The sequence below is a fragment of the Trichomycterus rosablanca genome, chromosome 7 (assembly GCF_030014385.1).
Source record: "Trichomycterus rosablanca isolate fTriRos1 chromosome 7, fTriRos1.hap1, whole genome shotgun sequence".
Lineage (NCBI taxonomy): Eukaryota > Metazoa > Chordata > Actinopteri > Siluriformes > Trichomycteridae > Trichomycterus > Trichomycterus rosablanca.
In genome coordinates this window covers 36,435,574-36,451,710 of record NC_085994.1, presented here as the reverse complement: position 1 = coordinate 36,451,710, position 16,137 = coordinate 36,435,574, and the positions used below count along the sequence as shown (strand labels likewise).

Below are 16,137 nucleotides of genomic sequence, written 5' to 3'. Positions count from 1 at the left end.
TGGCCATGAATATAGCTCATCCAGGGATCTTTTGCGTACTGGAAAAATAATTTTGGTCACATACTGTGAACTGCATGCTGATTTATGGCCCCATCAGTACCCAGTAGCATGTAGTAGGCTATTTCAAACACATCCATTGACTTTGTAACTCAGTAGCTACTGTGGCTTCTTTCGATTAGCTAGTAAGCATTTTCTAAGACACCTAATCAAAATTTTAAGATGCACTGGAAAGTATTTAGGTTGTTTTTGTGGAAATACTCAGAACAGAACTAATGAAAGAATTTGAACACAGCAAGTGTTTCATACAGGGCTTGGTAAAAATGGTCTGGATTGGACTTGTTTTGTTTACATTCCTCTTTTAAGTTACGACGTAGACATGCTTCCAAGGGCCCTGCATTCTTCAGGTGCACACATGGCGGACTGCTGTGCTAAATGGGCAGCGTTGTGGGGCCATGAAGTAAATGCATTGTTTTTGTAATTCAGCTTCTTCCTAACTACTAATTTTTACTTAAAGCAATTTTACTTATACAAGAATTAAATTCACAACTCAGCAAGTAAGTTGACTGTTAACTCCTGTTTTAAGTTAATAATGATAATTAATAATAAGGACTGACCAAGAAACAAATCACAATGAAGTCAAGCTGCATTCAAAGCAAGTCCGAGGATACAAGATAAGCTAAAATACAGCAATCATACCCAGAGCTCAGTGTGGTCAATAATAAAGAAGTCTGAAATAACAGATACATGGTCAGCACAGCCATCTACACCTATACTGTATTTTGAAGAGCGGCTCATATGAAGATAACCAGCTAAATAAATGGTGTTACCCCTTGGTGACACAGTTTACCCCAGTTTGCATGTGATGGTTTTGGGTCCTGCTTGTTTACCCTAAAATTGTTCTTTCTAGACTTTCTTCCATCGTCTAAAGTTCATGCCAACGTTTTTCCCTTTACTGCTGTTTCTGAAATCTGAATCCCGCTCTGGACACTCAGACACATGTGCTCTGTCTTCATACCTCACTCACAGTGTTTTTATTGTCAATCTCCACTCAGCACTTTTTATTGCTTAAAAGCAGCTGAAGTGAGGAGAGAAAGCAAAGCAACAGATGAAATATTTAAAGAGACTGTTCAGATACGTTCAGTGCAGCTTGACACGTCGACTGGCACTTTTATTTCAGACGGAGTAAAAATAAACATCAGGAAGTGTTGATGTAAATACTGCGATACATACAAGGTGCAGAATACACTGTTATGTTATAGGCCAATTCCTACTATATGGATGTACACATGTAACTCGTGTTTCAGCAGCAACAATTGCTAACAGGTGTAATAAATCATTATATAAAGGTCATTTTATGCTTCCAACTTTGCAGCAACCATTTAGGGAATCAAGCTCTATAAAACACATGAAGAAAAGCTTTGTATAAAGAAACTCCAGTGTCCTGCACAGAGCCCTGACCTCAGCCCCACTCAACAACTTTGGAATGAACTGGAACATCAGTTGAGGCTTTCTTTCTTTTTTTGTATTTTATTTGTGCATTTTCTCCTAATTTAGTGTAGTCAATGTAGTCTTCCGCTGCTGGGGGATTTCTGGTTGCAGTTGAGGTGGGTATATTGCTGCTCACGCCTCCTCCGACTCGCACAGCCCTTAGCGGAACCCTTTTTCATCTATGCACTCTGCACAGGCACCTCTCTATCTGCCAATCAAGATCCTTACACAGCATTTGAAGACCCCACCCACACAGTCCAGTCGTCCCGCCCGTGTAGAACCGTGTCTGCTGCAGGCACTGCCAATTATGCTACTAGATGGTGCCCAGCCGACTGATGGCAACGCCCAGTTTAGGCTTTCTTGACCAACATCACTGCCCAGCCATAAAAATGCTCTTTAGACTGAATTGACACAAAGTACCAAAGATGTACGTAAGACTCTATTTTAAAACTATTTGTTTTTGCAATGGTACGTCCAACAAGCTCAGGTGGCCAAATACTTTTGGCCATATAGTGTATGTGTGCACTGCAGAATACTAACTTTTGGTCATTGATGTGATACAGTGTGGCACATGTAATAATAATAAACTTGTAAAACACTGGTTTGATTTCTTCTTCTAGTGGACAAGAATAGTAGGAAAAAAATGTGACCTCAGTGGCAGTGATCGTGGAATGATGACTGTTGATGTTATACTGGCTGGTTTAAGTATGTCAGAAAATTTCTGGTCTTCTGGGATTATTTAACAGTGGTAAATCCACTGAGAGGTAACTTTGTGACCCAAAATACATTGTTGGGAAAAGAGGTAGAGAAGAACGGTCAAGACTAGTTCAAGTTCACATTAAACGAAAAACAACCAGGCGCTTGGGTGGAAAGTGCAAGTCTGCGGCTCTCCATGACCAGAACATGGATGCTGCATATAGTAAAGGAATTGCATTAGGGAATTAGAAACAACTAAATTAGGAGAAACCGCAGGAAAATAATGCAACCCAAAAAAGTACCTGGCTTTAATGCCCTGTTATTACATTACATGGCTGCATTTACATCACACAGGATGCATTGAGTCATGTTGTCCAATGCAAATATGAACAATAAATTTGGAAATATCAGTGGAAGTGACCTGTGGGAGAAAAATGACCCCTAGTTGCCTGGACGAGGCCAAACATAACTTACAGAACAGCTCGTTCTGCGAGCAGGGTAAGATCCAAAACTGAGCACTTGCACGCTGGAGAAAACGAAGGGTGTGGTGCATTGTGCATGACCAGTTCTCTCAATATGCTGCTAAATGGGTGTGTCTTTTTACTGAAAAAAGCAGTTTTTATCGCTTTAATGCAATCAATGCATTTTCAATGGAACGTTTCTTAAAGTTTCTGGACAACCCTTATTATTACTTTAGCCAAAAACAACTGCAAAAAATCAAGCATACAGTCTTGCACTACATAAACAAACTAAAGCTAAAAACACCCGGGTAACTGAGTTCGAAAAATTCCCAGCTGATTCTGTGGACGCAGAGGGGGGTCAAAACACGGACAAGAATTTCGTTGGACAGACGTTGGATGTTTTAGGTTTACATTCAACTTTTAAGGTAGGCTGTGCTGTGTATTGTAGCTTCTATTCATTGATATTCAATTCATGGTCGTAATTTCATAACTGCCAGAATTTTTTTTTGCACTTTTCTTAAAAAATCAGTGAAATCTGTGATTTTTGAAAAATGAGGTCTATAAAATTAAGCACATTTTCCAGTGAATTTAGTAGCCTTATATACCGAATCATACCGAATCATAACGAGTCATACCGAAATGCAGAGGTGCTTAGTGTTGTGGTGTCATTTTAAGCTTTCTTTCCAACAAATTAGTTAATCAACCATCTGCTAGACCTGTCTTAGTCGACTGAAAGTACTTCTATTGTGAAATGGATCTTGGAGCAACAACAGCTCAGCCAAAAAGCATCAGGCCACACAAGGACTCAGGCACTCAGGACCACTGTACATAAAATCATCTTTGTCGGTTGCAACACAGCACTAAGTTCCATCTGGCACCAGAAGCGATGTTAGCACTAGAGCTTTATGGATTGGGTTTCTGGGTGTGAGAAACAGCACACAATCCTAAGATCCCATGCTCTAATGCAAGACACTGGCTGATGTGGTGAAGCACCACAGACCGACCAGTCAGAAACAATAGAAACTCGTTTACCTAACCACAAATGCTAGGAGAGCACTAATGTTGACTAAGTATGGCATGAAAGAACTTGACTGGCCCGCACAGAGCCTTGACCTCACACCAACCTAACATCTTTGGAATGAGTTGGACTGTAAGCAGGTCTTATCACCCAATATAACGACAATGAAGGACCAAATACACCGATCAGCCATAACATTAAAACCACCTCCTTGTTTCTACACTCACTGTCCATTTTATCAGCTCCACTTACCATATAGAAGCACTTTGTAGTTCTACAATTACTGTCTGTAGTCCATCTGTTTCTCTGCATACATTTTTAGCCTGCTTTCACCCTGTTCTTCAATGGTCTGGACCCCCACAGGACCACCACAGAGCAGGTATTTAGGTGGTGGGTCATTCTCAGCACTGCAGTGACACTGACATGGTGGTGGTGTGTTAGTGTGTGTTGTGCTGGTATGAGTGGATCAGACACAGCAGCGCTGCTGGAGTTTTTAAATACCGTGTCCACTCACTGTCCACTCTATAAGACACTCCTACCTGGTTGGTCCACCTTGTAGATGTAAAGACAGAGACGATCGCTCATCTATTGCTGCTGTTTGAGTCGGTCATCTTCTAGACCTTCATCAGTGGTCACAGGACGCTGCCCATGGGGCGCTGTTGGCTGGATATTTTTGGTTGGTGGACTATTCTCAGTCCAGCAGTGACAGTGAGGTGTTTAAAAACTCCATCAGCGCTGCTGTGTCTTATCCACTCATACCAGCACAACACACACTAACACACCACCACCATGTCAGTGTCACTGCAGTGCTGAGAATGACCCACCACCTAAATAATACCTGCTCTGTGGTGGTCCTGGGAGAGAACAGCATGAAAGGGGGCTAACAAAGCATGCAGAGAAACAGATGGACTACAGTCAGTAATTGTAGAACTACAAAGTGAGTGTAGAAACAAAGAGGTGGTTTTAATGTTATGGTGGATCGGTGTATAAGTAGAAGCCAATTGCATTGACTAAAACCATTATGGCTTTTTTTATTTATTCTCTGTACAGGTCCAGATGTGATCAGATCTTCATCATTAGATGAGCTCTTATCTGCTTTGGCTGCCAATTTAAGCTCTAATCCAGGTTTTTTACATAAGTAAAAAATCATATTGGCCCAGAAGTTAGGTAGTCTTGTTAAGCAGATCAGTTACAATATAAACTTGAACAATAAGTGCTTAGAACAAACCCTTGTGTGTAAGTGTAATTTATTGGCACCCTCTTTTTCCTGGCTTGCACACAGGGTTACCAAGTGGCGCTGGACATACACTTGTAGGAAGTCATGTCAGTCTAGGTATTTAAACTGGTTTTTTTCCTGTGATTTCTGTCAAGCAAAATGTACACATTGCCATGGATTTAAAGGCCGCGAAATATGCAGAAGATGGATTGGCTCCAAAATTGTCCCAAGTATATGGTGAGTATATGGAGCCTTGCAATAAACTGTTGCCCTGTCCAGTGTGTATTCCTGCCTTGTGCCTAGTGTTACTGGGTGTTTCTATGGAATGTGTATGTCGTATCTTGGGATTTTGGCAGCTAACACTATATGATCAAAAGTATGTGGAACCTTGACCGTAAGCTTGTTGGACCTTCCATTTCAATAGCGTGGGCATTAATATGAGTTTCCACCCACTCTTTCCATCCCTGTGTGGCTATAACAACCTCCACTCTTCTGGAAAGACTTGCCATAAGATTTTGAAGTAAAACTGAAGTCTCAGTAAACAGAGAAAGAATAATTTTGATACATAAAAGCAATTTTGAAAACACCAGAAAAAAAAGGTTCTCTTCTCTTGACAAATATCCATGTGCACTTGTATTTAACCCCAGTCTCAGTACTTGGTGAAACGTCTTTTTACCTTGATAACCTCTAATAAGCAATTTCGATAAGTGCTACCATGCTTCTGAAGCCTCTTTTGTGGAGTCCTGGCACATTTTACTGGTGTAAAAGCTTCCAGCTTATTGAAGTTTGATGGCTTTTTCCCTGCATCTGCTTTCTTTAAATCCCTAAAATTATTTCCTATGGGATTTAAATCTGGAGACTGACTTCAAGATATTCCAGATCTGATTCCTTAACCATGCAGTATTACGCAGAGGTTAAATAATTGTGATCTGGCAGTATAAACATGTACTACATCATTCATCATTCAACAGATACGGATTTCATTTAAAGCAAAATCATGCACTGGTAATAAATTCTTTTTTACTTTGAGTCATGAATATTTTCAGTAGCAACACTAGTTGAAGGGGCGTAAGGTCAGTGAGGTCAGGTCAGGCACTGAAGTTAATAGATGGGATGGCTCACAGTTGACAATCTGATCCATCCCAGAGGTCCTCAGTGGGGTTGGGGTGAAGATGAAGGTGTTTCTCCACATCAAAGTTGTCAAACTATAGTCTTTAATTTTGTGCACAGGGCCACAGTCATGATGGAACACGAGACAAAGTTAGAAGCATCTAATTTATTTATTTTATTTTTTATATTTTGTATGCATTTTCTCCCCTTTTTCTCTCCACTTTTTAGCGTGTCCAACTGCCAGATTGTGCCACGCTTCCTCTTCACTAATGCCGACCCCTGCTCTGATTTGAGGAGAACAAAGCTAACCCACGCCCCCTCCGACACGTGGGCAGCAGCCGTATGCATTTTGTCACCCACACTAGGCGAGTGCATATATGCGACTCAGCCTTGTGTACGGAGAGACACACCCTGATCCACACTCTTTCCCCACCTCTGTGCAGGCACTGTCAATCAGCCAGCAGAGGTTGTAGTGCATCAGTTAAGCATCGGCTTAATACCCCACCGCTATATGAACAACAGGCCAATTGTTGTTTATGTTGCCGCTCAGCCCAGTCGGATGGCAGAGCTGAGATTTGATACGATGTATTCGAGATCCCAGCTCTGGTGTGCTAGCATGTGTTTTTACTGCTGCGCCACCTGAGCGGCGCATTTAATTAATTTGATCGTCATGTTAGGAACAGGTCTAAATTGAAGACATTGATAATGTACCGTGTTATTTTCCATTTAATCACAGCGAGAATTGTCAAATGGGTGTTTTTACACTGCTGGTAAACATTTATGCTCTTCCGTGACTGATCTTTGGAATTGTTCATCCCACAACTACAATTTTATTTAAATTAAAAGCTACAAACACAATACAGTAATGACATCTCGCACATGCTGGGTCAGCTGAGTTTAAATTTAATTACCCAGATTTCTCTGGGTTTAATCTATGCTAATCATGCGAGTGCTGGTGTGTCACTGAGAATCTGGTATTGATTTCATTTTAAGCTGTAGGATGTTGCTCTATTTCTCAGCTTTCGTCGGGTCCTCCTCTAGATGTGCTTCGAGCCCGGAGTTTCCATGTACCCGTCGACCCACTGCAACTCTAGTTTAGCCAATCTATGCCATATGAAAGCAGAGATTTAAGTAAAAACAGCAGTTTAAGTTGGCTGTTGCCCAGATCTCACACTAGTCTACTAAACAGTGTTTAGTAGAGTATTTATTGTAGTTATGGAGTAATTAGAGCCATATGAATAATTTATTTAAATACACTGTTGCACACACAATGTGGTTGTGAAAATCACTAATCTGCCAGTTTAACCAACATCGCCTTTTGCAAACTGAACTTACAACACTAGAAAACACATCAGTTAAGTGTGCAGTCTTAACAGAATGTCTTGCAAGTGAAAGGAATGATGTAGCTAAAATAAAAATATTTTTAGTAGAGCATGAAGTGTTCAGTTAGTGCTATAGTGATCAAAAAATCACTTTAAAAATCATTATATCAAATAACACATTCATAAAGCAGTGGTAAAAACTATGGTGTAACTAGGTGTATGTTCATTGCACTAATAAGGTAGATATTTACTGCTTTTGCCATATACAAAGATATCATTTCCTGCTCTAAAAAATGATTTTAGGTTCTTACCCTGTCTCCTGGTTGTGGTCTCATGATAGACACTCTGTCATAGCCTTTCTTCAAGAGCACCCACAGGGCATCAAGTTTACCCTAAAATACCAACCACAACACACACATATACATTATTGGCGTAAACTTGTCATCTTAAATACTGTATAAATGAAGAGAAGTCATAATCACTATCAAGGAATTAGGTGGTCATGTACTGTACAAATCACATTATAAAAGTAATTAGTAATATATGTAGAATTTATATTTTATGACCAAGCAGCTTTTAAAATCCCCACAATAAAATGTACATTTTTTAATGTATATATATATATATATATATATATATATATATATATATATATATATATATATATATATATATATATATATATAGTTGGAAATAAAATAATTCTTTTAAGTATGTATAACAGTTGACCAACTCTAGTGCTTTGGCTGTATCCTAAATTACACACAACTGTACTAAGTACAAGGGTTCTTCTAGAAGTTTCCGCACTTTTTAAACTGTATTTATTAAGCATTTCAAAAACTTTCAATGCATTTTTCCCAGCATTTTCCCGACATTTGTACCAACTTTTTAATGCCATCAAAAAATGTTTTTATTGAGCGTGTAGCCACTTATGCACCACTGCTTTCACATCATCATCACATGAAAATCTTCTTCCCCTTAAAGCTTCTTTGAGCGTCCAAAAAGGTGGAAATCAGATGGAGCTAAATCCGGACTATAAGCATCTCTCAGTCTCTCAGACATGACCAGTCACTACTCCTCCCACACTCACCACTTCTAACCAAAATATAAAAGTGCGGAAACTTTTCGAAGATTCTTTTGTAGTATGTCAAACTATTGCAATTCCAACTGTAATGTTAGCTCTCTGATCCTAGGTAGTACACATGATGCAGTCTGATCCCAAATTTGTAACAAGCTTACTAACTTTGCCAGAATAGCTAAATGTCAAAATCTCTATTTTAGTATAGGCATCTAAAGTTAGAATTTTTTATATAAATTTACATAACAATAGGACATTATAGCAGGGAGCAATGTAGCTGAGTTAGTTATGAGATCAATACTTTCTTTACACTCTTCTTCACAGAGCTCTGGGCTAAAACAAAGGAAGGTTTTATGGTAATAAATGCACTGGCTCTCCCGCCTTGCTCTTCTGGAGGTCAGAACTCAGTGGGTCTGCTCTCCATTACAGACCCCCTCCTGCTGGCAGAATGTCCATAATACGAGGAGCACCACATTTAAAGAAGAATCGTTCCGTTTTCCAGCACCACATGTTCTTGGTCATGAGGTGAAGGATTTGGTTCAGCTATGATAAAGTGCTCAGTAAGTTTGGACTTAAGTCTGTCAGCTGAGTCTCTTTCTTCTGAAGGGCCGTGTTATTACAGAAATTATTGTGGGCATCTTGTCCTGGCAGAGCGTGATTAGTTCTAAATAGTGACTCCAACTGTTCCACTAGATCAACCAACTACTGCCAAAGTTTTCCACGCTATTGAATGTGAATGCTGTTTGTATACTTTGTAAAAACATTTAGCAAACAATATCGCTGCTGGATGAGGGTTTCATGGTAGACCTGTGTTTACATGATTAGGTGCAGCATTACTCATGTTGTTCCCACTATGTTTGTAGCGGTTGTGAGATTTATAGCTTGTGGACCTTGTCTTTATTAAATGGTGTATAACTCACTATTGTATAACTCTTTGATGATTGTATGCCTGTGGTATTACCCAGTTGTTCACATTTTAATATGTAATACATCTAATTTTCATAAAACACAGAAACGAAAACCTAATTTCAGGATTACTGGGGACCTGACAACCACTCGATGTATTTATTAGGTCCGAGTTAAACAGTGAAGGTGCTGCTGTATTTGTTTTGTTCTAACCTTAATTGGCGAGTACCACTTGCGAGGACTTGGTGGTTTGTGCATGCCATTGTTCAGGATTCTCGAAGGTAAAGCTTCAAACTCTTGTTCTGGCATTTTCACTTTGGCATTCTTTGCCTTTTCCAGTTTAGCGCCCTCTTCAGTCGATCCCTTTTCACCCCAGCGTACCTGAAAGATTGGGACAAATTTCTATATAAATACTGCTGGTTTGCCCACAGTCAGTCAACACAATGCATTTCCACACTTTCTGCATATGGGTGGTAAGGTGGTGTCGCTGGCAGAATCAATGCTACACAAAAACAGTCCTGTGGGCTTAGACTTAATTCTTGACTTTGATCACTGCCTGTGTTTTTTATGTTCTCCTTTTGTCTGAGTGGGTTTCACTTTGCTTTCCTCTCACGTCCCCAAGACATGCAGAAGATGGATTGGCTTGTTTAAATTACCAATAGATGTAAGTGAGTAATTGATTTTGTCCTGTGATAGACAGAGCCTTGTGTGGCAACAGACCCAACCCATAAAGTATTATTATATAAAATAAATGATATGCTTTCAACTCCAACAATTTGGGAAAGGTTCCTTTCTGTTCCAGCATAACTGTGCCCTTGGGCACAAAGTCAGGTCCATGAAGACATGGTTTGACAAATGGAGGAAATCAAGTAGCCTGAACAACTTTGGGATGGATTAGAATGTTGATTGCAAGCTAGGACTGATATAACAAATGCTCTTTAGACTGGGAGAGCACAAATACCCACAAAGACATTACAAAATCTTGTTAAAAGCTTTTCCAGAAAAAGTGGAGGCTGTTATTGCTTCAAAGGTGGAGAAAACTCTGTATTAGTGCCTGTAGTTTTGGAATGGGGTGTCCTAGAAGCTCATGGTCAAGTGTCCACATACAGCGGGATGTGGGATAATTAAAGCAGGCCAGGGATTTTAACACTCACCCTTACGGCGATTGACCAGAGCCCTCCCCAGGTTGGATCCATGGAGTCAACTTTTGTGAGTTGGTTGTCCTGAAAACTTACATTTAAGTTTTATGTTTTACTTGTTTTAAATACAGTTTTTGCCCCTGACATAGTGGTCTGGCCCAACGGTTGGAAAGCTCTGTTCACCAAAGCAGTAAGAGTTCTTACCTCCATCCTTTTAATCCCTCCGACTCCTCGTCCGCCGTAATACGAAGCATCCACTGTAGGCCATTTCTTCTTGGGAGCTCCGTCATCCTCTTCATCCTAATAAAGCAATTTATAACAGTAACAGTCAGCAATACAGGGACTTATTTACTATTCAAACACAATGGTGTCTCTTTTCTGTACCAGTGCAGGGTTTTATGGTGTTCAGGGCATGTTTTTGGAACAATTCTTCCAAGCTGTAGAGTGTTGCCAAAATGAGCTGTGACATTTTCTCCTTGACAAATTCATTTGTTGGGCTTTTTTAGAGACTTAGCCTGAATCTGCTACTCGCTCTCCTACACCCTCCCGAAGTTCGACCTGACCTGCCCAATTCATGACTTCATTTTTCCAGCTAATGAAAAGTCAAACTCTGCTCTGTTTAACCATTTTCTATAGTGTTAGGTAGAAAAAGTAACATTAACATCACCAGCTGTAGGGGTTAGTTATAATAGACTAGTTATAATTCAAATGTCTTAAAAATGGCATTGGAATTTTAAAGAATTAAAAATAGCCTTAAATATAAACTGTGTATTATTTTTTACGCACAAACAGAAGAAACATAAGTGCATTTTCTTTCACATGAAAGGCGATCTGAAATATCAAAATGTAAATACTATTTAACTTGATATTATTTCATTTTCATGTTTTGTGGGTCTGACCTTCCTGGAACCACCGGGCACAACTCAATAATACATCTCAGACAGTTTACAGTGTCCACTTGATGCAGCAGCGTCTTTTTTTGTACATCTTGGACTACATCTGACTCTCCAGAAAAAAGTTCTCTCATCATTAAGCATGTTATGACAGTGTTGGAATACCTGCAACTCTTCTTTTTTTGTGGCTAAATGATTGGAACACATTGTGCTTTGTCCAAAATAACTTCCCAAATGTAAGTTCTTATGAGTTTATTATGGGTTTTGTACACAGTCATTAAGGTTTTATATCACCATGGGCTAAGAGGCTGTTCGACAAAAAAGCCCCTACTGTTTATTTGTAGAAATCATTGAACTCCCAGGACTGCCAGGACATGTGTCCCTTACAAAAACATGCAAACATCTGACCTAAACTGGGGGTAGAACTTATATAAGGATTGTGTAAAATATCAATGTTTCTGTGTTTGTATCTAGCCGTGATTAGATGTGATGTGTGTTTTTCAGAGAGCACACTTGCTTTGGATCATTGAAAAAAATACTTAATTTTAAATATATAACGCAATCGTTCTGTTTGTTTCTCAGCAATTGCATATTTTTCTCTCCCCAAAGAATGTAACAATTGAAAATACTTTATTAGTTTTGTCAGCCCATGAAGCAGCACTAATTCAGTTCTCAGCAAAGATTCACTCAGAACCACATGCTTCTTAAGTAGAGTTCCTAATCAAAACCTTTTACAACAGACCAGATTCCACTGTTTGTTTTAGTGCGTCACCATGCAGCTCAGAAAAATGATCATGAAAACTTGTGGTCAGTGACGTTACTAGCAGTAATGAAAATGCGCATAAGTGTAGTAAGAGTTCACTTGTAACTCTGAAATGAGGCATTAACCAGATAGATATCTGGGGGTTGTGCACACTGGGTTTGGATTTCCCAAAACACAGATGGTTCTGTTATTTGCAATTGACACGATAAACTTCTACGAATGACTTCTACAATATCTACTCAACGATGAGTTGTATTAGATTCAGAGACATTGTTCAACATCTTTTGTACTGATTTCACCTTTCTCTTTAGGTCCCATCTTCTCGCACTTCTCTTAAAAAATGCCCAAGTGCAAATAAAAATTCAGACAAATTACAGACAAAATACATGTTTTTGTCTTGGTTGGGATCCTTGTGATGCAGAATGCAGCGTAAACATTTTCACATGTGCATTCAAAGATAGACATTCCATCGAAATAGCTCTACTGATGAACTATTTTTACTTGTTGTTATTACTAGGGATGTAACGATGCACCACAAGACAGTTAAAAATCGATTCACATGTGTAATGATTTAAATCGGTTTACATGTATAATGAATCGATATTCACTCTAAACAGCAGAGGGCGCTGGCGCTATTCACCTCGCCTGGTTGACGTCACTACAGGGTTGCCAGGTTCGGAATTTTCCAGCTAAATTTGTTTATGTGAGGATACTTTCTTTATTTGTATTATTCATTTATTTATTTATTTAATGTGGGATTTGGTCTAAAAATTTCATTTCAGTTTTTTTTTTACACAAAAAGGAAAATGTGCAGCATTGTTTTGCATAGTTTGTGCCTACCTCAGAAATAAAAGGACATTCATTATTTAGATAAATGAAAGATAAGCACAAGAGAAATAAGAGAAATAATAAAAGGAAACTTTTTTTGTTTATATAAAAGTGTCTTCAATTTCATTTTGTTTAAAAAATCGGGAAAAAATCGTAACATGAACCCAATATCGTGAATCACATCACATCGTGGGTAGAGTGTATCGTTACATCCCTAGTTGTTACTGTTTAGGGCCAAACGCTGAATAAAACTAATACAATTATCTGACCAAAATGCATTTCTTAGTTGTCTTGTTAAAGTAGATGTTTATTTATTGAAGTTGAATAACATAGTTGCATGGTTATTGATGCATTTGTCAAATATTTACACCCTAAGGCTGGCCCAGGTGTCTGTCTGCCCCAGTGTCCTGCAGAGTGTCCCCTTTTTTGAAAATCAAAATATGGTCACCCTACTTTAACTGTACTTTAAAAGTAGAATTTACGACACATCTCCAGACAAAAAACAGCAGCAGGGTGTAAACATCTGGTCACCTCTCGCAGTATTGGGTTATATAAAAAACAATGTACATTCCAAATGTATGGGCTATTGTTATGACCTCATCTATGTACAAAATGCTTAACACAGTAGCACATTTCTGAGCCTTTGAGACAGTTTCTGGAACTTTACACAGTTTAATGTAGACCAAACACAGAACTTACCGAACTCTCCTCTGTTGGGGGTGGTGGGGGTTCATGGATGATCTGAAAAGACAGAAAAGTAGACAGAAAACTTGTGTTGAGATGTGAAAGAGATAAACAACCCCACAGTGACATGTTAGAGCACATGGTCCCCCAGAGCCAAAAAAACACTTTTTATATCCCTTGCACCAGCATGTCAACAGTAATGTGTTCAATGTGTGTGTCAAAAAACCGAACAGCATAAAAACACATGGTTAAAGAATTTCTTCCCTTCCTTCTCGCTACTCTTTTTAAGGCTATTAACAAGCAAGCTAAAGTGACCCAGAAATGTGCAGGCCAGATTCCTAAACCTAAAGGGGTTGGTAAACAGAGGGGGGCTGATAAAGGAAAGAAGGAGGGATTTAATGTTTTCTGCACGCGAGCACCTTAGGAGTCGCATAAAACATGTCGAGCCAAACAATTTTGTTTTGGAAGACTTTAGAGAATCACATGAGAGTGATTCTTCTAAGAAACATGTAACAGGTCATGGAAGCACGTCTGCAATCTGTTGTTGTCTACACCGTCCACACAAAAAATGCTGTGTTCACTAATTGAAATAATACAAACACTGGCTTTCATGAGGTTAGATCAGACTGTTTTTCAACATGTGTGTGTGTGTGTGTGTGTGTGTGTGTGTGTGTTTGTACATTTCAAACTTTAAAGGCTCTCTTCTAGTAAATATTATGATTCTTAGGCTAAACAATTTTTATTTTTTGCTAAATTAGATGATTATTTTGACTAGTTGCATTTTGAATATCAACATATTTAAACAGATGATATTGTTATGTCTGAAGAAGTTACACGGGCATGTACACTATGTGTACCAAAAGTACTTTATATGGATAAAAGTATTAGGACACCTTTTCTAATTTTTGAATTTATGTGTTTCAGGCACAACAGTTACTAACAGGTGCAATGAATCAGTTATATAAAGGGAATAATATGCTTCCAACTGTAAGCAACAGTTTAAGGAAGGCTCTTTCCTGTTCCAGCATGACTGTACCGACTGCACTACTGTGCACAAAGCAAACTTTATAAAGACATAAAGAAAAGCAGTTTAAAGAAACTCCAGTGTCCTGCACAAATCCTTGACCTCAGCCCCACCAAACAGCTTTGAAATGAATCGGAACATCAATTTAGTTTTTCTTGATTAACATCAGTGCCCAGCCATACAAATGCTCTTTTAACTGAATGGGCACAAATTCCAACAGACCCAGTAGAAAGAAGCCTTCCCAGAAGAGTGGATGTTGTTCTAGTAGAAAAGATCACATAGAGGACAAGCTCATGGTCAGGTGTCCAAATAATTTTGGGAAATATTTTTAGCTACACCCATTGCTTACATGTGTATAAAATCAATTATATAAAATCTATTAGATATTTCAATTTATACCAATAGTCTGGGGCAGTTAACAGCATGTCTTTGCCACCATGTACAAGGCAAAGAGATTCATAAATACAAGTAGTTTGACGGGTTTGGTGTGGACGAACTTTACATTTACATTTTCGGCATTTAGCAGATGCTTTTATCCAAAGCAACTTACAGTACTTTGACAGTATGTTGTTTAAGCATGATGGTTAAGGGCCTTGCTCAAGGGTCCAACAGTGGCAACCTGGCTGTGGTGGGGTTTGAACTGGTGACCTTTCGATTACTAGTCCAGTACCTTAACCACTAGGCTACAGCTGCCCAGTGGGCTGCACAAAGCTCTGACCTCAGTTCCAGTAAACACTTTAGTAATAAATTGGAAGGTGGTTTGTAAGCCAGGTCTTCTCATCCAACATCAGTGCCTGACCTCACAAATGCTCTTTTGACTGACTGGCTACAAAGTCCCACAGACACACTACAAAACAGCATGAAAGCTATCATATAGCACACCACCTGGACTAAAAAATGGATTCACTGGGTTAATTTATGATGCTTTACTTATAAAGTATATATGTTATTTTTATTACAAAATGCTTATCAAGTCATCAAACACTAACATGCATTAGGTTATCTAAATATTTTAATAACCGTGCAAACACAAAGGCTCTGCAAGGCATCTGAGTCAGAATGTTCCTACTAATGAATACACATTTTTGTGCATAGTGAAATGAACCACTCATTGTAAATGCTAAATGCTAAGGCATAATTTAAAAAAAGTGCTAAGAAATACTGCACTACACTAAGGTTTAAATAGTTTTTTTCACTATCAGTTTTTGAAGTTTGTTGGAACTTTCATATTCAAATTCAGTAAAATGACAGTAGAATGAAGTTGGAATACAGCTACCATGACTGCAGAATGGAGATTGTCGAGGACTTTCTCCCCAGAAACTGATCACCATGGAACATGGAATGTGTTTTGCTGGTTTGGAAACAACTGTGGAAATTAAACATGTGGCTTTTTGCCTCTTTGTCCTAGCATGAACCTCCTCTGTAAAATGCTGAGGTTGTTTCCAATTTGTTCTAACACGGGACAGAGCGATTTCTCAGCTCATCTTATCTTTCCAAGCATGCATTCCTAT

The 16,137-nt window shown here is 38.9% G+C and overlaps 1 protein-coding gene across 1 annotated transcript in view; it reads right to left on the bottom strand.

The window, feature by feature from the left end:
• The window catches only part of antxr1a (ANTXR cell adhesion molecule 1a), a 44,794-nt gene that overhangs the window by 3,160 nt on the left and 25,497 nt on the right, over nucleotides 1-16,137 (bottom strand). The window contains exons 14-17 of the mRNA XM_062999333.1: nucleotides 13,618-13,659; nucleotides 10,639-10,734; nucleotides 9,509-9,676; nucleotides 7,623-7,703 (exon numbers count right to left, since the gene is read on the bottom strand). Of these exons, the coding sequence (XP_062855403.1) occupies nucleotides 7,623-7,703; nucleotides 9,509-9,676; nucleotides 10,639-10,734; nucleotides 13,618-13,659 (387 nt within the window). The remainder of the gene's footprint in view (nucleotides 1-7,622; nucleotides 7,704-9,508; nucleotides 9,677-10,638; nucleotides 10,735-13,617; nucleotides 13,660-16,137) is intronic.